The sequence below is a fragment of the Scatophagus argus genome, chromosome 23, assembly GCF_020382885.2.
Source record: "Scatophagus argus isolate fScaArg1 chromosome 23, fScaArg1.pri, whole genome shotgun sequence".
In the NCBI taxonomy this organism is placed as follows: Eukaryota; Metazoa; Chordata; class Actinopteri; family Scatophagidae; genus Scatophagus; species Scatophagus argus.
The window spans coordinates 565,531-590,696 of record NC_058515.1 but is presented as its reverse complement, the minus strand read 5'-3'; the positions used below and the strand labels follow the sequence as shown (position 1 = coordinate 590,696).

The 25,166-nt window shown below is 41.0% G+C and overlaps 1 protein-coding gene across 3 annotated transcripts in view; it reads right to left on the bottom strand.

Moving 5' to 3' along the window:
- Window positions 1–356: 356 nt before the first annotated feature.
- lrch4 (leucine-rich repeats and calponin homology (CH) domain containing 4) overlaps window positions 357–25,166 on the bottom strand; it is a 47,638-nt gene continuing 22,828 nt past the window's right edge. The window contains exons 2-18 of one of the 3 annotated variants that reach the window (XM_046380229.1): window positions 24,238–24,382; window positions 20,670–20,799; window positions 20,368–20,473; window positions 19,452–19,698; window positions 18,883–18,979; window positions 18,566–18,677; window positions 18,318–18,412; window positions 18,153–18,205; window positions 14,409–14,561; window positions 14,004–14,072; window positions 13,747–13,801; window positions 13,570–13,633; window positions 12,631–12,732; window positions 12,445–12,545; window positions 11,685–11,822; window positions 9,319–9,396; window positions 357–8,954 (exon numbers count right to left, since the gene is read on the bottom strand). In XM_046380229.1, the coding sequence (XP_046236185.1) occupies window positions 8,718–8,954; window positions 9,319–9,396; window positions 11,685–11,822; window positions 12,445–12,545; window positions 12,631–12,732; window positions 13,570–13,633; window positions 13,747–13,801; window positions 14,004–14,072; window positions 14,409–14,561; window positions 18,153–18,205; window positions 18,318–18,412; window positions 18,566–18,677; window positions 18,883–18,979; window positions 19,452–19,698; window positions 20,368–20,473; window positions 20,670–20,799; window positions 24,238–24,382 (1,982 nt within the window). In that variant the 3' untranslated portion in view covers window positions 357–8,717. The remainder of the gene's footprint in view (window positions 8,955–9,318; window positions 9,397–11,684; window positions 11,823–12,444; window positions 12,546–12,630; window positions 12,733–13,569; window positions 13,634–13,746; window positions 13,802–14,003; window positions 14,073–14,408; window positions 14,562–18,152; window positions 18,206–18,317; window positions 18,413–18,565; window positions 18,678–18,882; window positions 18,980–19,451; window positions 19,699–20,367; window positions 20,474–20,669; window positions 20,800–24,237; window positions 24,383–25,166) is intronic. The other 2 variants (XM_046380231.1, XM_046380230.1) reach the window with 2 other exon arrangements.

The window sequence follows — 25,166 nt, the reverse complement described above, 5'->3', positions numbered from 1 at the left end:
ATACTGTAGCCTTCGTAAGTTCACCCACATGGAAAGAAAATATATTAACATAAATATTTTTTGTCTATGCCACATATATTTTCCAACATATGTGCACATATTCGAAATTCCCCCCCATACATACATTTCAACTGTATGTGCATATATGGATATATATTTATATTTACGGATATGTAAATATATGTGTGCATATATGTCTTCATATAGGTTTTTAACAGACATGACCTCACTCTGAGTAACAAAGATATGAGATGTTGATCCTCTCATTTAACTCTCAGACACGAAGTGCATATTGAACTGTTCCTTTGTGACGTAATGTTTCTGAGACAGGAAAAGAAACACAGCAAGGCTTTGAAGTCATTTACAGTCTTTTTTATTGTTTCCATGTATTTGATCTTTGGTTGTGAAATATGAAGCATATTGAAAATAACACTGTCTTGAGATGATCTTTTTGATATAAAACTGTTAAGTCTCTGCAGACACTTCCTGTTTCAGGGTCCGCTGGGAGCCATCAGCCAAGTCAACCAACACCTGAACTGTCTGAGCCAGGCGACTCAACCCATCATCCTCCATGATGAGTTGGGGGGAACACAATGAATCCTGGGAATGGAGAAAGAAAGGAATTCGCAGATGCAGTTAAAATACATATATTTTCATCCAGACTTGAATACCTTTTGCTTTGCTTTTCTATATATTGAATGGCTCTGTTACTGGCAGCTTTAATAATAATCATTCTGGCGCACAATCTTCAGACTGGGTGTGTTTTCTTTTCAAATCAATTTGGGACCTGGGACAAGCTGCATGGACCCATTTTATTATTTTCTTGGTTGTTTTAAAAGTTTTAAAAGAAGTCCCCAGCTCCTTCACTTGTTTAGGAGAATTCTTCAATGCTGTTTCGCAGTGAAGCTCCCGAAATGTTTTATGAAGCAAACTTTCCATTGGCGTGAGGTGAGTAGCTAATGACTGAATTTTCATTTTAAAGGACAGAACTTGGCTGTTCATCCCCCTGCCATCCACAGCCTGTCCTCTGTGAATTTTCTATGTGTACCCTGTTGCCGCCAAGTTTTTAACACATCAGACCATACGTGATAGTTTCAGATAGCCAAAAACTACAACTTTGCTGAAATAATACTACCTGGCTTACTCTCTGGTACATATTTTATACCAAAATAACAAAGGCATTTTAAATAGATAGAAAAAATGATGTTGCAGAGGGATAATAAACGCGGGGGAATACCCCCTTTGCCTGGTTGGTAGCCTTTGACCTTTAGTAGGTGGATATATATTTGAACACAGCGTGATGTCATTTGTATTTCACTGTCAAACAGAAAGGAAGTGAATTTTTAATCTAATTCACTTCTAATTTGCAGAATGACATGCGACTGTGTCTTCATAACCTCAGCAGTTGGTTGACTTCAGGTAAATGTAAGGTTACTTTAGTTTTGAAGAAGCTGAGGAAAGCCCTAGATGGATTACAAGGAAATAACATTAAGCTTGTTTAAAGCCACTATGTACACTGAAGGATCTGAAGATTCCTTTGTTTAGCGCCAACAGGTGGTAGCATTAAGAATAACATTGTAGCAGTACATGCCGCTACCCACAGATTCAGTCCAAATTTAATGCCATCAAAATAAGTTGATGTTGTTATTGTTTGGAACTTCAAAAGACACTGAAGTTAAATTAAAACCATTGACAGGTGAAATGAATCACATTAATCATCTGTTTACAATACAATGTTCTGTGGGGAAAGCTTGGGTTCTGGCAATCATGTGGATGTTCTTTGACACACACTGCCCACCTAAACATTGTTGACCAAGGGTTGAAGCTTTCAACAGAAAATATGATTGCTGATGACGTAAGACATTATTTTTCTGCAACAATCTGTCTGTTAGATGTGACAGATGTGTTGTCATTTCTTCTAAACTGTGAACATAAAGGCCAACCTGGTGGTGAAAGAGTTAACACATTTATAAGACATGCTCAATGACATTCTGCAGCAAAGCATGTCATTTCAGTCTCATATACAGTGAATATCAGAAACATCCACAGACCCTGTTCAGTATTGAAGTGTTTATTGCCTCCAGGTCTGAAATGAAAAGCCATTAAATCAGGCAGTTACTTTCACTTTCCTTTGGAACAAGCAACCAGTCACTTCACAATGAAGACAGACTTGTTGTAAAATAGAGAAACATTTGGTCATGTTTGAATGTTTAATGGAAAAGAAAGAGCTCTGATCTGACTGATGATGAAGTGTTGCCTTCATTCAAACATTGGCATTCATCAAGTCTGTATGTCTTTATGTTAGCTAGATATTTGGATAACTAGAGATGGCTAAAGCTAAGTAACCATCTTATATATATATATACTATATATATATATACTATATATACACACACATATATATATATAGGGCATACTGAATTAGACTTGTATGTCAATCAGAATTACAGTGTAAGGGACATGGTCTTATTGTTTGGGCCTTTGTTATAGTGGTACCATATGACCTATTGGCCTCATATGTCTTGTGAAGCATTTGCATATCATTTCCAGTTATTGTGCCAAGTTCTGTATTGCTACCTTATTCCAACTCACAACAATTTGAACTTTTGTGGCAGAAAAATAATAATGATAAATAGACAACCTCAGTTGGATTCTGCCCCATTAGGGCTTGAACCCTAACAAGAGTTCATTTGTTTTGGTAATGTAATAAAGTAGCCAGTAGCCAGCATGTCAGCAGTGTGCATCTTCTTGATGGGAACTTGGAGGCAACAGGGCATATATTGTAGGCACCGATTAGGTGCAATAAGTAAATGTAAGCGCCCATAGGGAATTCAGAAATTAGGATGGCTATATTTGGAGAAAAGTACCCTAACATAACCCAGTGAGGACACATAGAAATATGGGATTGGACAGCATGTGGCAGTTGGGTTCTAACTGTGAGCTAAACCTGTATCTATACCTTTGTTGAACTTTCCTGGTGTCAACTGACGTTTATAGAGTTTGACCTCTCATTGTTCACTGTTAATCCAAAGTGCACATTGCCATCCGACCCACTGCTCTGACTGCTGCAGAGCATTTATGTTAAACAAGCGCACAGTAACAATCAATAGAGGTTATTGTGACTAATCCATTAGGATACCCTGTCAACCACACCTTCAGAAAAACTGACAAATATTAAACAGACCATGATAACAGCTACATAATTATCTGAGGCTGCATTGGCACAGTGGTGCTTTGAGCTAACTTCTGATATGCACATAGTAACATGCTCATGATGCTGACACGCTGATGTTGAGCAGGTATTATTGTTGCATTCGATTTGTATTTGTCATTTTCAGAGTTTTTTTTCTGTGGTTTTGCGTAATTTTAGACGTGAAAAGCAGCATAATGTGTTGTTTGTCAGCTGGTGCTGCTTGTACCAGCTCGATGTTGCTATAACAATAATGGCTGAATAACGTTACAAACGAACTGTCCTGTGTTGTGACAACAGAACACAACTTCAACAAATTGAATGGAGGTTATGTGTTGCACGGTCGCCATCTTAGTTTAGCATATGAGTATATTAACTTAAAATGATTTTTGTAAATTTATGCTTATTGTGAATTTGAATTTGATGGCGGCAGCACACTCCACAACTTTCCATAGGTAAATGGGTTCATTGGTAGAAAGTGATAGTATCATGACTGGGTATGAAAAGAACATCCTCCAAAGGCTCAGTTCTTTATAGGCAAGGATGGCATTGAGGTTCACCACTTCACCATTACAAACGATTGTATGAAGGTTACTACTACATGGGCTCAGGAACACTTTGCAAAACTTGTTTGCAAATAATTCTATTCTGTGTTTTATAAAGTGTCCCAATTTTTTTGGAATCAGGGATGTAATCACATAAAGTACAAGTGTGGCTGATGCGAGTGGCCTTAGTTTGCAAGTTATTTGGTCACAAATCAAAGTAAAATTACAAATTATACTTCGGCCTGGTGATGGCTCTAGAGGAAAAGTCAGAGGTTCATTAAAGTTATTAGACCTCATCTTGAGGGAAACATTAATGTCTGAACCACATTTTGTGGTAATTGTTAAGATATTCAAGTCTGGGCCAAAGTGGCGGTGGACCAACAGAGCCATCCTGCTAGCAATCAAGCGTAGAAAGGACATGGGTAGAAGCCACGTCCAGTCTTGACACTAGCAGTCACATTTCTGAGTCAAATCTAAAATGGCAGCTGTATAATAGCGTCCAATTTTGGATTGGACCAGTTGTGCGGTATGGTTTGTAGCAGTAAATGTTTAAAAAGCCTCTGATGTATCCAGCCTCTGAGCATGAGCGTGTGCCTGTAGTCATCTATTTGTAGTTTGTTAATCCATTCTTATTTGATGGTTAGGTAACCTGGCTGACTTAATATAATCTGGTCATGTGACAGTCCTGCACAATTTGAAAGCCTTATGATGTACATCGATTGTTTGAAGCAAACTGCAGGATGCAACTGCCGAACAAGGTACCTATACAACAATGCACAGAAAGCAAGAGATATTGAGGGTCCCAACAGCAAAGTTCTGAATCGGACCCCAATTAATGTCCTACTGGTAATGATGTATGACTGTCATCATGCATAGCCCAGATTCGGCTGGTTGTCAAACTAAGTAGTGCTATCACACTCAACAGACACTGCACTGAATGTTTGTCCTGCTAGTTGTTGCACCACATGTTGATGGATTCATAGTCCCTCCTGCATGGCAGCGATTCTGAGGCTTTTGCATTTTGCAGACAGTAAGATGGGCCCGTTGGAACGTCCTCAGTGACCCTTGAAAAGACCCCTTGAGGAACTCACTCACCCACAAAAACTGACATTTCCCAGTCTGTCTGAGAAATGATTAAATCTACATAATCAGTGCTGCTGCCTGTGTAGTGATTACTTGATTAACTGGTGAACCTTAAGAGTCTGACTACACACACAAAATGAAGACTGTACCATAGCTTGACAATACACACTTGCAGTGGGGTGTGTGTGTGTGAGCAGCAGGCAGACTGCAGACTGAAGTGATGCAGAGAGGAAGAATCAGACAGGCGACAGAACCGTTTGAACATCCTTTTTGTGAAAGGTGCAGTACAAACCTATCGGCTGATTTCTGTCTTTTCACTGACCTTGGCTCAGCGCACTCACCTGCTCCAACATGGGCCAGCTGGAATTTATGACGGTAAACCTGCTGTTTGGAGAGCACACATGAGCTTTTGAAGAGGTTAAAGCACAGGGCAGAGTGGATTCACATCAGGATACCTGCATGCCTGCTCAAAATTTTACCACATTGCATCAGCCTGAATGTGTTGTTCAAAGTGACTTAAAAAGCAATGCAATAGGAAGGAACCAAGCTGGTAAAAATCAGACTGTCCTGTACTGATCTGACAGTGAATGTGCAGGATTTGGTCTTCCTTTCTAACTCCACCAGTTACTGCTGAAGCTTGTGTGTTTAAAGAATGAATCTAATGTTATTCTATATTTTTCCTCGTTGTCAACAGATCCCATGAAAGACCAAAACCATCTGACCCTTAATGCTTTGAAGGTCCCCAGACTTTGAAATAGTAGTTTGACATTATATAGTTTTATACTGTGGTGACAGGATGACAACTGGACTAACCTGGTCTTCTGCAGACTATGAGAAGCTTCATACAAAAGCCAGTGAGTGAACCCTGAGTAATTTTTTGTCAAAATATATTAAGGAGCTGCAGATACCCTGATCACATTCAGTTCTTGGCCGGTGAGGCAAAAGCATGACAGCAAGCAAGCAGACAAACAGCACATGGTCCAAGTTTGTTTTTAATAATTTCTTTACAGCGGGTGGAGGGAAAAAAACGTAGAGATTTATATAAACTGAAAAACGATTCTTAATAATACACGGGTATCATATAAATATAAAATACAATAGTATTTCTGTTCCACTAACATATTTCAGAAATAGCTTGTCTAGTGAAAGAATGACTGTATGCTGCTTATCCAGTTCCATTTATAAAATATACATTTGAAACAGTATAAATTTTATCTTAACAACACGCTAATAAAAAACTGGAGCCAGGGAGGAAGGTTTTTACAGTGGACATCCTGACTTCTGAATAAGTTATAAAACTAGACTGCAGTTCAACAAATGGCTTTTTTTTTCATTTGACATCCCCAAGAATCCATTGCTAAGTTAAGATGTTATGAACTAATCCTGAATACATTGTGTAAAGCATACATAACTCGTATATCGTATGGGATTTTACTTGAGTTTTTTTAGATTTTTCTTACATTGTGTTTAATTATTTGACATTTTTTCTGCTTTTGTGACAACAAAGTTTATTTCATGTGACTGTAATGACTGTGGTGTGTTGTACATGCATTTTATGTTGTTTTTTTGGAGAGGTTTATTTTCAAGTGTTTTAAGTTTCCATCTGCTTAAGGGTTTGTTTTTTGGCAACGCTGTTTTGCGAATGGAGGATGGAGAATTTGTGAATGGAGACAACACCACTGTTATGATGTATAAAAGTATTAGGAAATAAACCCACATGGAATAAGTGTCATAAGCATCAATGTCATTGTGACACAAACAGTTCTGGAAATAAAAGTTTCTATGACATAAAAATGAACTCCAGCAGAACTTTTATGATACTTAAAATGATGACATAGTATTTCATAACAATAATGACAGCGGTTTTAATAATTGGTTAAATTGTAGGTTCATTTACGGTATATATGTTCCAAATGTATTCAAAGGAATTCTTTCAGAATTATTTAGTATAGAAAAATTTGGGGCTCCATATTTTAAGAGTCAGTCCTGCTGACTGCAGGGTTAAACAAACGCATCCTTTGCTGAAAGGGAAAATATCACCTGTTCACCTCTTGTACGTTACTGGGCAAGAGGCCTAAAAACAATATTTTAGGTTATTTCTTTATTTGATTTTCCACTTATATTGAGTCACTGAAGTTTTCTGTCTGAACAAATTATGCTGAACATCTGCATTTAGTTCGTTAATTAGAACGTTTTAGTGTCCCACTTGTGGTTTAGAATAAATGAGGTTTATTTGTAGGGCTTTAGTTGTAGAATTCCAAAAAGCTTACCCTTGATATTAGCTTTGAAACTACCCATCAGTCAAATAAGGATTATAATCAGATTCCAGTCAGTGTTTAGTAGCAGACATTGACCTTCTGTGAGCAATAAGCCAGACACAGCAAGTGGTAGAAACAGCAGAGGCTCAATGTGTGGCCTCTAGGGAATCAATTATTTACCAATTCAACAAAAGGGAAAACTTTTAAACAATCAATGTTATTTCAACTGTGAATAATTGAATATTGATTACATCTAATTCACCTGCATGTGTGATTTAAAGTCCACACATTGATTTTACAAAGCTTTATGGGCCTTTAAAACTATGAGTTTACAGGCTTAACTGAATTGGTGAAGCTTCTGCTGTTTCACCTCAGAAACAAAAACAAACACAAACAGAATAGAATGCAAAATAAATAAAAAAAAAGCAATAATTTAATAAACTGTTTACATTTATACAAAAATGAAGTCAGCTGGTCAAAGGGGCCAGTGACAATGACAACAAAGACTTTACACACACAACCTCCTTGAGGGGTTTGTACCGTCACTTTGGACACATGAAGCCTGCAAGGGGGATTGACGCAGCGACATCGCCCCCTGCTGCTCACAGTTAAAATAGCAGACAAAAATAAGAGCCATCTCTGCCAATGTTCAGTAAGAGGCACTGCTTCACTTGTCTCACTGTTACATTGTCGTGTTAGACATAACATCACTTAACATCCAGGTTCCACATTTCACCAACTTGCATCTGCCTCAAGGCTAAAAATCACATCACATTCACAGTTCAGTCTCAGGCTACTTAAACAATTTCTCAGGATGAGCGATCGGCCTGGAGTTTGAATACACTCAGAGGTAGAGCTGCTCTGAACGCAGAAATAATCTCAAGGTAGAACTTGGAGAGCAGAGCTAAAGAACCACAGTCCCTCCGGCCTAGTGATGCTCAGAAAGAACCAGAAAAAAAAGAGCCACACTGGCCATATAAACTTTCCTCGGGCAATCTGTTAGCCAACAGCATTTGGGCCCTGATCTGTTCCCGCCTGATACAGAGTCAATCTTCCACATACACTCAAAGTCCACGACCACAAAGCTTGTGTCACAGCTGTTTGACCTCGCTGGTAAACAGCAGGCATGAGCACAAGACATAGTGTGTCAGTGGGATTCAGCTGAGGGTGTGGTTCCTTTGCTCCACCCTTTCATGTCACAACCAGTGAGATTGTGTGTGCATGTGGCGCAGCTCTGCCTCAAACAAACAGAAAAGTGTCATCCCGTCCGAACACGCTGTGCGTCACAGAGTGAAGCCTAAACGAGGCTAAGGCCTGTGACTGATCATCTACGCTCTTACAGTATTTGTCCAACAGTGTAGTGCTTTCTGTTCATCTTAACACCTCAATGAAAGCTGTAGCGTCAGTGTACTGGAGTGTATTCTGTTTGTTTCTTAAAGGTGCTCAGCTCAAAGCTCTATATGGCTCAAACATCCAACCAGTGCAGCTGTGCTCTGCAGCCATGGAAGGTATGCGCACACACACACACACACACACACACACACAGACACAGACACAGACACAGACTCTGGCTGCGTGTGTAGAGCAGGTCAACAGTCATGCGAATATACACATAAGTACTGCGTGCCGGGGGCTGCTCCTCTAGGTGAGCAGGTAGCAGTAGAGGATGTAGAGCAGGGCCATGACTGCACAGTAGAAGAGCAGGAAATCTGTGGACAGCAGCGAGGAGGAGGAGGACGATGACGATGAATGTGAGGAGTGGCAGCGCGACTGGTCCTCTGCCGTCCCCCCCCCCTCCGCGGCCAGCAGGGCCGTCACACAGCGCAGCACAGCGGGCAGCTTACACAGAAGCACATCAGAGCACACACACACGTCCGTCTGGACAGGACACACACAGGAGTAGAATAGAAGTAGTCAGATTGTAGACAAAAAAGGGACAAAACAGAGTGTAGAATTGGAGAAAGCAGAGTTATGATTGGACTGATATATGGGCCAGATGTTGGCAAGTGACTGAAAATATGATTGAATTCAGGACAAAAGTCCTTCAGACACATTTATCAGTCCAGCCCTTACAGGAATAAAGTAGCAACACAACTGAGCTTATAACACACAGACAATTCTATTTCAAATACTTCTTTAAGAATTGTGTTATTGTGAGGCTCTAAGAGACAACAACATTTCAGTATGCAAAGCGCTCATGAGTTGTACTGAAAGGAGAGGGAGAATCATGACGAGACTTTACCTCAGGGACTCCCAGCTTGCGACAAGCAGCAATGAAGTTTTCCACGTTGAGTCGACTCTTTGCTGAGCTCAGTTTTGGCTGAAAATAATACCAGACAACCTCATTCAGTTAACTTCACATTGCAGTGCCACACTGCCTTGCGTAGTCATTTTTAACATTTTTTTTACTGGAATTAAATTGCACAGAGAAACGGACAAAGGATTCAATTCATGAAGACCGAAGAAAAGTAAAACGCAATTGTGCTTTGAAGTTGTTGTGGCCGGTAAAGGCAGTGCATGACATTTAACAAACTGATCGTTTTTGTGAACAGATGAATGTGAGGTGCTGATTTGAAAGTTTCTGTCCTGTGGAGCATGATGTTCTCCTCTCCGGTACAGTGTAGCGTATGGACATGAGACATTAGAAGTGAAGCACTGAATCAACCCCACATTGAACACTCTCTGTTTTGGAAGGTTCCTAACAGAGTGAAACGACCTTGAAGTATCCAAGCAGCAGCCATAATGAAAGCTCTTTGAATTGTCTAAATGCTGAGGAAAGGTGCTTCAAAGCTTCAGTTCTCATCTCCTTTAGCATTGGATACACTAGTCCATCCTTTACAAAAGGAAGCAAATAATGCCATCCCACAATGCCTTGCAGCCCTTGTGTAAGGGCTGGTGTGGCACCATGGTTGTCTCTTCCTAAGCGCTCATGAATTCTCCTTCAAATGCTTCCTTTACCACATGAAATTGTTGGAAAACAACAAAAACAACAAAACTATCCGGCTCCAGTATCTCCAGTCCTGCCCCCCTTTGAGTCATACTGTGAACTACCCGCTTGACAGACTCTGTTTTAACTCACATTTTATTACATTTCTGCCCTAATATTGAATAGTTTGATTGAAAGTATTAATTATGGCATTAATTCATGCATTGTTTCTTTGTTTATACTGCAGAAAACTATGAGTTGAATGGAGGCAACAAATGGACACCTGAATTACATTTCCTGTTCAGAGCTCCTTTGTTACAGAAGTTGTTTCACTGTTGGAAACAGCACTGAAAGCAAACTGCAGAGTAGAAGTGATGGTTGTTGAATGAGTGTTGAATATGCCTCTGTGATGAAATTAAATACAGTCCATGCTGGCCACGCCCAAGCTCTTATTTCAACACTGGATTTCAAGAATTTACAATATGTTCAAATGTAACAGGGACCTGCAGACTATTAATTTTAGAGGAAGAATGATGGTTTTAGAGACCCTGATTCATTTAATTGCCTGCATAAATTAGTTCTTTTTTTTTTTTAAATCCTAACTCAACTTCCCTGGAGTCCTTGTGCTTTCTCGTCTCGCAGGTTCCCATGGATTGTGGTTGGACCTCCTGCTGCGGTCCTGCTTGAAACCTACTGTGATTACTACTGTCTAGTCATAATCTGTTTGAATTCTACCGTTATTATTGTTACTACTATTGTTATCATAATTACCATAGTACCTTCTGTATACTTCATCATTATCATTATCTACAGTTCCAACACTTCTGGTATTGCTGTTGCTATGCATCTCTGTTTGTGTGCTCCTTCTTTCACGTCCCACACCCCTCTATGTCTGTCTGTCTGTCTGTCTGTCTGTCTGTCTGTCTGTCTGTCTGACTGACTGACTGTCCGTCTGTCTCTCTCTCTCTCTCTCAGTGAAGGCAGATGATCGCCCATCTTGAGCTGGGGTCTGCTCCGAGGTTTCTGCCTTCTAAAAGGCAGTTTTTCCTCGCCACTGTTGCCAAGTGCTTGCTCAAGGGGGAATGTTGGGCTCTCTGTATTACAAAATGTAATTAAAGAGTTTCGTCTCAACATGCTCTAATTGGAAAGTGTCATGAAATAACATTTGTTGTGAACTGGCGCTATATAAATAAACTGAATTGAATTGGATTGAATTAACCCATAGTGCCTTTAATACCAGGGTGGCTGTACACAGTGCTGAACGCTGGCTTAATCATCTTGCATCAGTTACTTGTTACTTGATGTTTAAGAGACCTACTTGTAGTATAACAAATGTCACATAAATGTAAACGAACTGGAACACTAGTACAAGTACAAGGAGAATCACACTCTCAGTAATATCATTGTACAGCACTGTTTGCTAATATTAGCTTACAGTTAACAGACAGCACAAAGCTGCAGCAGCAAGACTCCTGAGTGTATTAAACAGAGCTGTGTTTTACTGCTTATGAATTAGACTTTTCACTTGGAATAATTGATGTGTTTTAAAAACCCTCCTGAAAATATAAGAGCTGAGGTGGGACTTATTCAGTTCACTTACCCAGTAAACAAGTGATGAGAAAACAGATGGTCCTCATGAGAGGAAACAAAGTCATCATTGACAGGCCGTTTATCACACTCACCACTGCTGGGGAGGGAATGTGGATGATTGACACGGAGCGTGGGCGAATGTGATTGACCAGCTGGCAGAGGACGGTGCCATTGGATAAGGCCTCACCCAGATCCTCCGGCAGAGTGATCTTCAGCCGAGACTCCAGAGTCTGAGCAGGGAGACACGGAGGAAGCGTTACATCACATCTTTATTCTTGTCAGCATTAAAAAGCTTCTTATGCCACCATGAGACACCAAGTCTAAAGCTTATCATAACAATGTTTTGCATGTGTTAGATGTCAGCATCTTGCATCATCAATGAACTGAGAAGAAGATGACACAGAACATATGTGTGATGCTGTCACAGTGCGAAAAGGCTGAGGGCCTTTGAGGACATGCAGAAAGAAAAAATAACCCTCCCACCTGAAACAGTTGTGTGAATTTACTGAAAACTACATATCAGTCAGCCAGCCTACCGTCAGCTACAGATATGAGTGTTTGCTACATAAACATCATGAAGCATTAGTCATTTTCATTTCCTTTGGAATGAAATGTGACCTGAGGTGGGACTTGAGGTGATTCTTACTTGTTGACCTGTTGCTTGTATGCCTCTCTAGCTAACTAAGCTAACTAACATATGAGCTGTAGTGTGTTACCACCTGGTGAGCTGTCTCAACACTCTTCCTCTGTATTGTGTTCTACTAAAAACAAAACTACAAAATAATGTGTGAAAGAAGAATTGCGTAAGATTTAGCAACTGATCCAACCTAGTATGTGCATTGTGCGGTTTACCTTGCGCAGTTGTGTGATGTTTGCTCTCTCCTCTTTTGGAGAACGGAGAGTCATGCGAGACTCACTTCTGCCAGATTCACCAAGAGTAAAGACTGGTCCCGCTAGAAAGACAACAGCCGGTGTTGGAGCTTTCTGGAGCACTGAATGGAGGTTTAAGGGATGTGTGTGTGTGCGTTGTTAATGTACCTGTGGGTTTGACGTTGCTGCGGGAGGAGGTGCGGAACAGGAAGCTGTTGGGTTTTTGAGCCTGGCCGGGTGGCGGAGACGTCTTCGGGGAGGACGGGACATCTGACACAACCATTTGTGTTAATGATGTAAATGTGTGATGTAAGACACACTCACATAGCACGTCTTAGACCGCTCATTCATAAAGTGCCACGGCAAAAGTCTGACTGATGGACTTTGCTCAGAGCAATGAGGGATAAGGACAGGCCTGGTGTAGGATGGCGCTTTATGTTCTTTCTAAGTCCATTATTATAACAATTTACTGAAGGAAACTGAGGCTATACTGAAGTCATCGGCTATAATCAGTCTCAACTTTAAGCCAACATTGATTAAGGTCCTCCAGCAGCTCAGACAAAATGCCTGAAAATTTCCAGGAGTGTTTTTTGTTTGTTTGTTGTTATTACGCAGACTGTAATTATACTGCTGGAAGAATAATTAGTGGTTTGTCTAATGATTCCTGTCATACTTCCCCAATATTTGAGCAAATTTTTCCCAGCGTCTGGGTAAAATCCATCAACTGAGGAAGACTGTGTGATGTCATAAACAGCACCATCGCAGCTACTACGACTTTGATCAACTGCTGTTTCCTGGTCAACAAAGAGCAATGAATCTCATCATTGTCTATGTGAGAGTGTGTATGCAGTCAGTTTAACCACCAATAAGTGCACTGGTAAGGTCACATGAATCATAGTTTTTACGGTTACCCAATCCAGGACAGCTGATAGGAAGTGTGAGGGTAGAGTCACAGCAGAAATGGACAGTTTAGGCAGGTAGAGGAGGTGTCAGGAAACAGCAGCTGACACACATGATGTGAAAGCCAAAGCCTGACAGCAACAAAGCCTCTGCTGTGTCACAGCCCACAGCAGCTCCCATATGAATGGCTCTTTATATGTGTGGTACCTGTTCTGCTGCTGGAGCGATGCAAATGTATTGAAGGAGATGCTGTGCTCATCTGGTCAGCACTCTGGGTTAAAAAAAAAACAAAAACAAAATTAACATAATACACATTTTCACCAATGGAGTGACACTATGCATCTCTCAGCTCTGTTTAGTGAAGGAACAAGGGGCATGACTCACTGCACATCGCTGCCGAAGGCCTGAGTGTGAGTTGCTGTTTTCTGGAGATGCACCACTAGGGGGAGACAGACACCAAAGTTTGTTCACTATGGAAAATCAAAACTTTCCACGCCCTCAAGATTTACTCCATTTGTAATTCAACAAAGAACGGGATTAAGCAAGGATGAATGGAAGTGAGTATAACTTTCAAAGTAACTCTCATGTGTCTCCTTGCTTCTGCTCAGCTGCGTTTTATCTGTTCAACAGGCCTTACTTACGCTGAACTACTTCCTGTCGGTGGTGCAGTGGCCACATGACTTCCTGTTTTGGTGTTCAACTTCAACAAACTGCAAAATGAGAGTTTAGACAAGGAGAGAGTATAATTAGATGTGAGTCAGACAGGAGGAAGTAGCCTCTGATAGGCAGATGCTCCTTTACTGCCCCACACACCTTTATATTCACACTGTGTTCCAATGATGATAGCAAACAGGGGAACACGCATGTTACTAATGTCATGTAATGTCTCTGTCCAATCCATTCACACACTGTAACCCAGGCATCAAATGCTTTTTCCTCTGCCAGCAGTAAACTTTGAGGTATGACGCTTGCAGTCTTTTCTGAATGCATGGAAGCACCAAATGTTGTTCTAGATTTCTCCATGGGGAATGTAAATGAGTGCTGACCTGGCCTTTTCTCTCTGCTGCTGCAAACGCTCTCTCTCCTGCCAGATGAACAGGGTACCTGGCCTCCTGCGCTCCTCCAGGGTGGGGCTGGAGGGGGACAGGGGAGAGGAGGAGGCCGATGACGGGGGGCCCACCTCCACGTGGAGGCTGGACCTGGAAAGAAAGAGGCAGAGAACACAATGAGGCACATCACATTGAAATATTTTGATGTGAATACCTTTTAAAATACTTACTATTTTTATGCATTTTTTCCCCAATTTAGAACTATCCTCGGCACAGCTACCTCCACCGATGGTTCCAGGAGTTGTAATATAAACTTTATGAACTTGTTCCACTTTCTAGCAGAGAAATACTGCCAAATTTTACAGGTTAATTTGGAGTTACAGATTTGATAGGACATAAGCTGCAGCTCTGCCTGTCATAACTACTCATCATTGACGTAGGCCGATTCCTTATTTTTATAGTTTTTGTTTGAAAGGCTTTATTTTTGTCTATCCAATGTGGGTACCTGACAAAATAAAGCATCAGTTTTATTATGTAATGAAATGGTTTTGAAATCCATTCTGACTGTGTAAACTGCTATAATGTGGAACACAATTCTTACTCCTTGAAAGGTTTAACACTATGCAGTACATACATAAAAACATGAAATCATTCTTCTTCTTTTTTTTTTTTCAAACACAGTGTTCTTAAGTTCATGTAGTAATATCCCTTCATGCCAGGTTGTCACATACCAACGCTTAGTCATGCCCATCTCAAACAGACACACAAGGTGCCACTCACATGCCTTCCACAAAACTGCACGTTGGCAAAGGTTAGGCACAGAAACCACGTGGTTAGGTTTAGGAAAAGATTGCTCATGTGTATTTTGTTTCACAACAGGACAACATGCGCCAAATTCACGTTGCTAACACTTTAGTAAATACAATTTAGAGCAGATAAAAGCTTGAAGTGAGATATAGAACAGCATGAGAAACAAATCATTTGAAGTCAAGTCTATGGAAATGATCTGACAGGCTTGTACTTTCATTTTGGGGGTCAGTTTTGCGTAAACCAGTTATATTTAAAAGCCTGGTTAGAAACTGTGCGTTGAGTTTTCATTGTAAGTCTCTGTATTCTGTTTTGAGAAGTCCCAAAGGAGGTGTTGGACACCAAGATTCAGAACACCTGTTTGTTCAAACTACAACACGAACGTGAAGGATTGTGCAACAGCTAAACTGAATCCCCCTCAGTGAGAGGGAGCTGTCCGGTGAACAGATAGTAATCATGTACACTATATGAGCCTCAATGAGGATCTGAGCACTAATTTGCCCTGACTAAATTAAACTCAGAAATTTCATGCAATGCTGCTTGTTGCTCCACGGGCTGAGAACAATGGCCCTTCATTACAAATGAACATGTAGCCAGTGGAGTGCCGGGCACTAAACAATGCAGTTATCTTAGTTAGAGAACAACAGAACTGCATGATAACAGCTTCAGCACAGAGAGGGCGTGAATGTTGCTGCTGCAGACGACACTTCACAAGAAGAAAAATCTGCAGCAGCTGGACAGAAACCGTGTAGTGGTATGTTTAACAAAAATATTCTGAAAGCATTTTATCCTGAGTCAGTCAGTGTGCTATCTGTTGCATGCGTTGTTGTATGCTACCCACACTGTGTGGGAGTGGGGTTGCTTTGTTGCTAGGTGCAGTTATTTCTGTACATATCCGTCTCATCCATGCATTCCTGCTGTTTTCATGGACGTAGTTATTACTGCTGCTGTGGTACAGAAAGATGACGTCCCCATTCAATCTTTCTTAATGTGCAAACAAAGAGTTTGTCTAAATAGGGAAAGGGTCAGCAGCTGCGGTGGCGTGCTGTTTGTTACGTGGCAGCATGACGAAGTGACGTCATGCAGCACAGGAGGCAGTTGGTATGACACTGAATGTCCACTGTCTGCTGCTCTTTGATTACCAGCTGATAAAGAGAGTGAGCAACATTCAGCTCATTTCTTTCTACAGCTTGTGAATCTTGACAAAGGCACCATAGTTTTTGCATTTTCTATTGGGAAAAAGACACAACAAGCTGTGTGAAATCTGATTTTTGGGGGTTTTTTGTCATTGGTACACATGCTTTTTTGTTAACATCCACTAAGGCTGTCATGATATCAGAATTTTTCCCTTCGATACCAATATAAAAAAAAAAAAAAACCAACTAGGCACCCAAAACAGGATAAATTTTCTCCTTCTTCACATGATTCTACACATCTGGTTTTGAAAACATTCTCTAAGTGTCAACACTTGCGAGCTGACATGCTGGGCTGTGGATCCCCTCACCTCTGAGAGGCTGGAACAAGACTGTGTCTGCTTTCTGGGTAACCGACTTATTCTAAATTGAAAACATACATTTTCTTAAGTTAGAAATTGCCTGATTGCTTACAATGCTGTATAATATGTTGTTTGTTTAACATTAACTTTTGTAAGATACATGACTGTTTACACAAAGCTGTTATGTTGTGACAAAGTAATAAATGCAGACTGAGCAAGTGAGCAAATCAAGACTGTTAACTCTCCAAGATAACAGAACCACAAGCACTCAACCTGCAGAGTTTGAGTGAGTGGCCAACAGTGTAAGTAATGGGAGCTGCAGTCTATTGACTTTCCCAGCTCTTCAAACACTCTGTAGGGTGACCTTGTAAAGCAAAGCAGGAAAGGAGAGAGGTGTGAAACTTTGTCTCTGTGTCACTTGGAGTGACAAAGCACACAGATTCCCACCAGAGTTTAGATGAAGAAGATGAAGAACGCTTTTCAAAATATACTGAGACACCTCACACAAGAACTGTAAACAAACGAGACCCTGATGAGCACCAACAGTGTCATGGAAAACTGAGACACTTCCCATAAAGCCTTTGACTCTTCGTCCTTAATCCTACCTCCCTGACGAGGATTAGCAAATTCACAGTGATATTTTCCAATCACCTTTCACTCCTTCTACCATCAGGAAGACCAGTGGCCTCTTCCACTTTTGTTTTGAAACACAATGATCCCAGTTTAGCGCTTAAAAGGAGCAAGCTTGTGAAATATGGCCAGAAATCAATGATGGTTCTAAAGTTACAGAGGGCAACATGTCAACAAACTGCTGCTAGCCATCCTGTTTGCTTTAGTTATCTACGACTATCATCAGCTGAACCTTGGATCTTGCGGGGGGGGGGGGGGGGTAAACTGTGGGCAAGCGGGGCTCAGCAGCCTCCCAGTGAACCAGATCAGGCCCAGTCTCAGAGAAATGCAGAGGCCAGCTTGCAGACAGGGGATGGAGAGAGGAGGTGATTTACAGCAGCTCTGACAGAGACAGTGACTTCACTGTGAGAGACAAACTTGAATTCGGAGGGCATATGGTTGTTGTTTACTAAGGAGGATAACTATAAGAAGATTTGATTTGTTGATATTTTGTGACTTATTCAACTGAACAGTAAGAGAGCTTATGATTCTGACCAAACTCTGCCCAGGTGTGAGGTTCTGGAGGGGGGTTACAGACGGGACAGGCCGAGTGCCCTGCCAAGTCGTCAGCACTACATCACCACATCAGGTGTGGAGTCAACCCAAAGAGAACAGTGCTGCTACGGGAATGTTTTCTGCTTTTATCCAATACTATTGTTTTACGCTTTTCACTCTAGTACTGTTTTACGTTTCTGTTATTTGTGAACTCGCTCTTCAGTTAAAATTGAGCAGCAACAAGCAAAGGACACCTTAGGTTTGACAAGACTGACCTGCATACTGTGGTGTCCTGGGCTTGCGGCGGTGGGGAACTCTCCTTCTGCTCCTGGAAATCAGAAAAACAATCCATAATTGTCCGTTAAGTAACACAGGAGGCGAGATGATGAGAAACAAGAGGATCTGACACAAGAGCTGATTAGATGTTGAATGGCTGGTACCAGAGGAGGTGTGGGTGGATCCATCCTGATCTCGTCCTCCTCTTCCTCTGTCACACTGCTGTCAATGAAGTCCACATGCTCAGCCTCTCCGTTCACTGCAAACAGTGTGGAAGAGGAGACTTTCTCTAAACGTGCAAACCTATTTACTGTATCAGACACATTTTAGGCCGGAGAAAGAGGCAAACCTACCTACTTTTTTTACAGTTTAATACTTTGACATGAAAAACAGCAGCTGCGTCCCTTCTCACCTTTGTTAGCTTCCAGAGGAGATCCATCCTCTTCGTCCTCCTCCTCCAGGTTCCGCTGGTCTCTGCTGACCTCAACCATGCGAAGAGATCGCTCTGAGAAGTCATCGGCTGACTGGACACAGACAGACAGATATTCGTTGACTAACTGATCTGTGGCCTATTGATGACAAGTAGGCTGTTCTTGTATCGTTGCATTTGAATATGGCACATTTTTCCACTCACCATATATATAGTATATATTATTCAGCTTTCTGATTCCCTGCAAAAGCTTCTCTACAGTCATATCTGTACTGACTTCATTTGTCCAGGAGTATTACCTCATTCCCAGACCACCGTTTGCTGCCGCTGTCCACACTGTTGAAGCCAGAGTCCAGTCCTCCGAACTGACCTGTGAACAGCTCCTGGTCTGACAGACTGAAGGGATACATGCAAAGCACACACAAGTAAATACACAGCAGTAATGTTGATAGACAGTTACATAGTGGTTCATGAGTTTGGAGGGCAAACATTTTCTCTTATCTCAGTGTATTTCTTGAAAACAGCTCACTAGGAAGTTAAAAGAGGTCCATTCAAGTTTATAAATATTTGATTAAACCCTGCTTCCTCTCAGTTGACGTACCCGTTCACTGTCATCATTTATCATCCATCACATCTATATGTGCTGTACATCCTGCTGTGTTGCCTCTCGTATGTTCACATCATTCATATTGTAGCACAAGAGTGTGTCATTAAGTGCTAATGGTAGCAAAAACACTTATGTCCAGTACTATTAAGATACCAAAAATGACTGAGATATTCTTGGAGATTTGACCAGTGGGAATGTGCTTGTTCCTTAAGGTAAAGGCAGGAGCCACTTTTCCCCCTTTCTGCCTCCAGTCTTCCTCACCAGCTGTTGAATCCAGTAGGCCTCAGGTGTCTCTCCAGCTCCTCCTGGCTCCTCTTGCAGGCCTCCATGTTGAGGTACTTGAAGATGTGGTATTTGCCCTTGGAGCATATCTGCGCAGGTGGCATTTGCAGCGGGTTGTTGTCCAGTGAGATGCTCTGCAGATGCCGGAGGTGGCGGTAGCACAAGGGCACACGGGAAATGCGGTTGCAGGACACATCGAGGCGGACGAGGGGGAGCTCAGATATTTCTGTATGATACAATGAGCAATTGCTGTGTGATTTGGGCCTTGACTTGTTGTCTCCTTAGACTCTGAAAGTGAAGCCTGAATACCATATTAGTTACTTCCACTAATTTCTCGAATAAAGGTTTTCATTTAGTTTTTCCCACCAAAACACATTGCGTGTATGCCTCAGGTTTTTTCCTTCTTCAAAAAAAATCACAAGCAAAGCCAATTTTTTAAGTATTTTAAATTTTTGTGTTTACTCTTTACTTTTTAGGAAGCATGTTCTTTTACGTAATGATAATAGAGAATGAGGCACTGATGATTTAATTAGGATGGCCAGAAGTAATTCAGCACTTCTAGATGTAAACAATCAATAGCTCACAATAATGATGTAATGACCATCCAACTAGACATGGTATTCACAGAGCTATCATTTATTTAGGGTGCCACAGCTATACTTTACAGACTTACCAAGGCTTAGTATGAGCGGAAAAGTTATCTTTACCATCCTGTGTAATTACAGATGCACTGAATACCGACCTGTGTAAATGATAAACTGTGCAGAATCACACTATGAAGTCTGGACAAAGACACTGCTGAGGTTTATGCAGTTAGTTGGGTTTAGCAAAAAGCACTGAGAGCAATGTGAGCTGAGATGAACAGAGACAGGTTTGAGGTCAACTGCGTCTATACCTTCAGGCAAAGTGGTGAGCTGATTCCTCCTCAGGTTCAAGTCCCTCAGACCCTCAAGCTGGCCGAGCTCTACAGGCAAACACTGCAGCTCATTACAGCTTACATCCTGACAGAGAAAGACACGCCAAGTACGGAGACTTTAGATGCAGACACTGTGGACTTTTAATTACGGTCCACAAGGACATAAAATGATCCGTTCCCATAGAAATCGCTGACTGACCTGCTGTTGCCGAGAGAACAGAAAGATACTGTTGACTGGAGACAACAGTATGTGTGTGAGAGTGTAAGTGTGTATATCATACCAGCTGTCGGAGGTGTGCGAGGGAGTATATGGAGGCAGGCAGTGAACACAGCTTGTTGTTGCTGACAATGAGCACCCTCAGGAGCGGAAGCTGAAACACCGACGGGGGCAAACTGGACAGGAGATTACGACTGTGGAGACAAACACGCGCAGACACTGATGTCATTCAGTGGCATAACCAGCTGAGTCTGATGGAAGGCTGAACTCGATTAAATTTCAATTCAGTTTATTTATATAGCACCAATTCACAACAAAATTTATCTCATGGCACTTTCCAATTAGAGCAGGTCTAGACCAAACTCTTTAGCCCTCCTTCATGACACTGAAATGCTCTACAGATTTCATTACATTTAGAACAGACAGTTTAACATTGTAGCTAAAGCTAACCTATAAGTCAAGTCAAGTCAAGTCAACTTTATTTGTATAGCCCATTTTTACAAGCAGTTTGTCTCAAAGGGCTTAACATAACATCAGCAACATCCTCTGCCCTTCGACCCTCACATCGACTAAGGAAAAACTCCCAGAAAAACCTTTAACAGGAAAAAATGGAAGAAACCTCAGGGTGAGCAACAGAGGAGGGATCCCTCACCCAGGACGGGCAGACGTGCAATGGATGTTGTACAGGCAGGAAAGCAATTAACAACATGAGAAATGACATTACTAAAAAGATAAGCAAAACAAAATCTCAACTGTTTAGTTTCACTTTTGCTACCACCTCAATATGATTTTAACATTTCACAAGTTATAAGAAAATTATAGTAATGAAAATTATAATGAACTGCTGTAACATTCATGTATTCTTTTTTTTTTTTTATGTGATGTTGAGAAACACTATCCTATCAGTTCGATTTCGGCCCGTAGGGAGAACCACCCCGCCCATAGTCGGTACATAGAGGAATGACAGGCAGATGTCAACAATACACATTGGGTTGGTCATAGAGCCGGCTACAGTTCAACTTGAAGATCTGGATGGAGAGATACCTGCAGAAAGATACAGAGAGAGAGAGAGAGAAAGGGAGGGAGAGACACAAGACTACGAGGAGCACTGGACACACAGTTAGTGACATAAAATAATGAACTGCATGTTAATCTGACGAGGGGAGAGGATAGAAGAGGAGAAGGAGGAGGGGAAACTGCTTGGTGGATCATGTTTGTGTCCCCCGGCAGCGTAGGCCTATAGCAGCTTAGCTATGATAGAGATTTAAAGATTAACAGTTAGTCAGACCTATTCTACCTGTGGCTATATATCATGAGGTGAGTGAAACTATGCCTACCAGCCCTACACACTTTATTTGGTGCTAACTATATGCTTTACTAAACAGAAAGGTTTTAAGTTTAGTCTTAAAAGTGGAGGTGGTGTCTGCCTGTCGAACCCAGATTGGCAACTGGTTCCACAGCAGGGGTGCCTGATAGCTAAAGGCTCGTCCTCCCGTTCTACTTTTATAAATTCTGGGAACTGTAAGTAAACCTGCACTCTGTGATCTGAGTGATCTATTGGGAATATATGGGACTATTAGATCCTGCAGGTATGATGGGGCTAGTCCATTTAGGGCCTTATATGTAAGTAGGAGAATTTTAAAGTCTATTCTGAATTTTACCGGAAGCCAGTGAAGAGAAGCTAAGATGGGGGAGATATGATCCCTTTTACTGATTCCTGTTAAAACTCTAGCTGCTGCATTTTGGATCAGCTGCAGGTTATTAATAGAATAATTTGGACATCCTGACAATAGTGAGTTGCAGTAGTCCAGCCTAGAAGTAACAAAAGCAGTATAACAATGTGCAACTACATTATCTTACAGTCTTAGTTATTTTCTACTAAACAGTATATTTACTTTGAGGCTACACTTTTGCTGCCTGTACTACAAGCCACCTGGAGGGTGTTTCTGGTCTCCTAGCAACAGTAAAATTATGGTGTGGTTTTGTTGTTCCAAGACAGAATTCATTGAAAGCATAAACAAACTGCAAAACGGACACAAATTTCTTTTGGGTTTGGTTTCCGGTTCACCTTTGACCTACCCCATCTACCACACATTTTACCACAGAAATTACATTTCAGATGCGCTCATTTTCACTTTTATAGATGAAATGATGTGCATCAGCTGTTCCAAATGTGGCTACAAGGACCCGAGGAAATGACAAAATTCTGCAAAAATAGTGCTGAGTAATATATCCCTTTACTTTAGAGGCTATTTCTGGTTATTTTTGCCTTAATTACACGCAACTTGGCACACTCCCTGTCCCTCACTCCCAAACGTACTCCCAAACTATAATCAGCTCAATTAAAAAAACTGGGACACTGTGTAAAAACACAAATAAAGTGGAATTTGATCATTTGCCAAACCTTTTTGACATATAATCAGAGACAATATTTAATGTTTTACCTCATCAACTTGAATTTTGTAAATATATCGTCGCTGTCCAACAAAAAAAAAAAAACGTATCTCCACTATTTACGTATTGGACATTTTACATTGTGCAGCATATCCATATTCCTTCCTAGCAACTGATGCGTTGGGTATTTATACAACCATCAGTCAAACTGATGTGTGCACATCAATATCAGATTACTATTTGCCCATGATTTATCTTGATTTCAATATAAAATGCGAACCAAAAGCTTTTGTTAGCATAATGTGCTAACTGGAGGTGTAGAAAAGAGAACCAAAAGCTTTTGTTAGCATAATGTGCTAACTGGAGGTGTAGAAAAGCCTGCAATCAAGTTTGGTGGGACATAAAAATGAGACTGGAGGATCGTAAATAAACGCATGTCATTGGAGTGTATACTAATAAAGATGCTCCTGGAAAAAAAACAAATTTTGGAGCTTATTCTGAATTTGATGGCAGCAACATGATTCAAACAAGTTGGGACCTGAGTGGTTTCTGTAGTTTCAAGTTTAGGCAAACCGAATGAAAGACAGAAAATCAAGGTTTTCTTTCTCTCTAAATTTGTTACTTTGCTTGCCCACTCTTTCACTCGTAAGTGCTTTGTTCTCTCTCTCTCTCTCTCTCTCATTACTTCACAGTGAGGATAAACAGAGAGATCACACCTGGAATGAAACCTACCTGATTTGTGAACAGGACACACACAGACTGTGTTTGTATAGTAAGACTGTTACACTTTTATCTTACAGTGTTGAATACTAACACATGCTAACAGCAAAAACAATAACATTGTCAATCTAAAAAACAGTCTATGGTGCAAAAAAACTGGCAACACATGGTTTGGATAATCTGTTGTAGCAATGTTGTTATTGTTGCAAAATCTGAGGAGTGACTCTGAGTTTGATGGGCAGTATGGTGACTGGCCATACCTTCGGAAACAGGAGCCAAGCTGCAAGAGCACCAAGAACCATAAGTTCTGGACAATGTTTTAGACATTTTGGTGAGTCAGGACCTGTTAGACTCTGAGTTTGGGCTTTTTAAGAGCAGTAATGCTTGTTAGAATGAATCACAAGCTGCAGCAGACCGAGCTGGACCAGTGCCTTTCATAGTGCAATGAGAACTAGCTAAGTGACTCAGATGGTGTGTGTGTGTGTGTGTGTGTGTGTGTGTCATCGTTGCTGAGTTACCTGAGGTTGAGGTAGGTGAGGGCCTGGAGGTTGCCCAGGCTGGAGGACAATGAACGCATCCCATTGTGGTAAAGGCTCAGTGTCTCCAGAGAGATGAACTGACAGAGCTCCTCCGGCAGCTCACACAGACGGTTCTTAGACAGATCTGACAACACATGAAGACGATCAAACATTAGACCCGTGCCTCCTTTTCTGCAAGTACCCCCCCCCCCCCCCCCCATCATGGGTGAAAACATCCATAATGTGGGAAATACGAGTTGTTGTTGTTGTTTTTTTTCTTTTTTTCTTTTTGAGCAACTTTATAAAAAAGTATGTATAATTGAACATGTTTAAAGACAGAAATAAAACACTAGCAAGAGGGTAATGTACTCTTTCAAATATTTTCAATAAACAACAATTGGCATGTCAAAAGTGAGAAAAGAGATCAAAGTTTAGATTGCGTTTTTTTTTTTTTTTGGCCATCCCTATTCCTATTTGCAATAATATCATTTGATATTTAAGTTCTTCGTCCAGTCTGAACCCAGCTGTAACCTTCCTCTGTCTCTATCGTGTTTCCTGTCACTGTCAAACAATGGCAAAATGCCATGGAAAAAAATAACATGATAGAGAATGAGACCTTTCAACAAGATAATAATAACAATAAATAAACAATTTTAGCCCTTGATATAAAACAAAGGAGGAAAAACTCAGGCTGACGGAAAAAGAAACCAAGAAAAAAGACGTTGGAAAATAACTGAAAAGCACTCAGCAGCACTTTCACAAAGTTAGAGTGTTCACAAGAGGCAGTTAAAAAAAAGAAAGAAAGAAATGCACCAGAGGCCAAGATATGCTGTTGTCCTTTTGTTACACTTCTCTTGCCCTCAGTTTGAAATGCAAACTTTCACTTTTAACTTTGTAGTCTCCGAGCCCGAACAGAGACGTAACCCTGA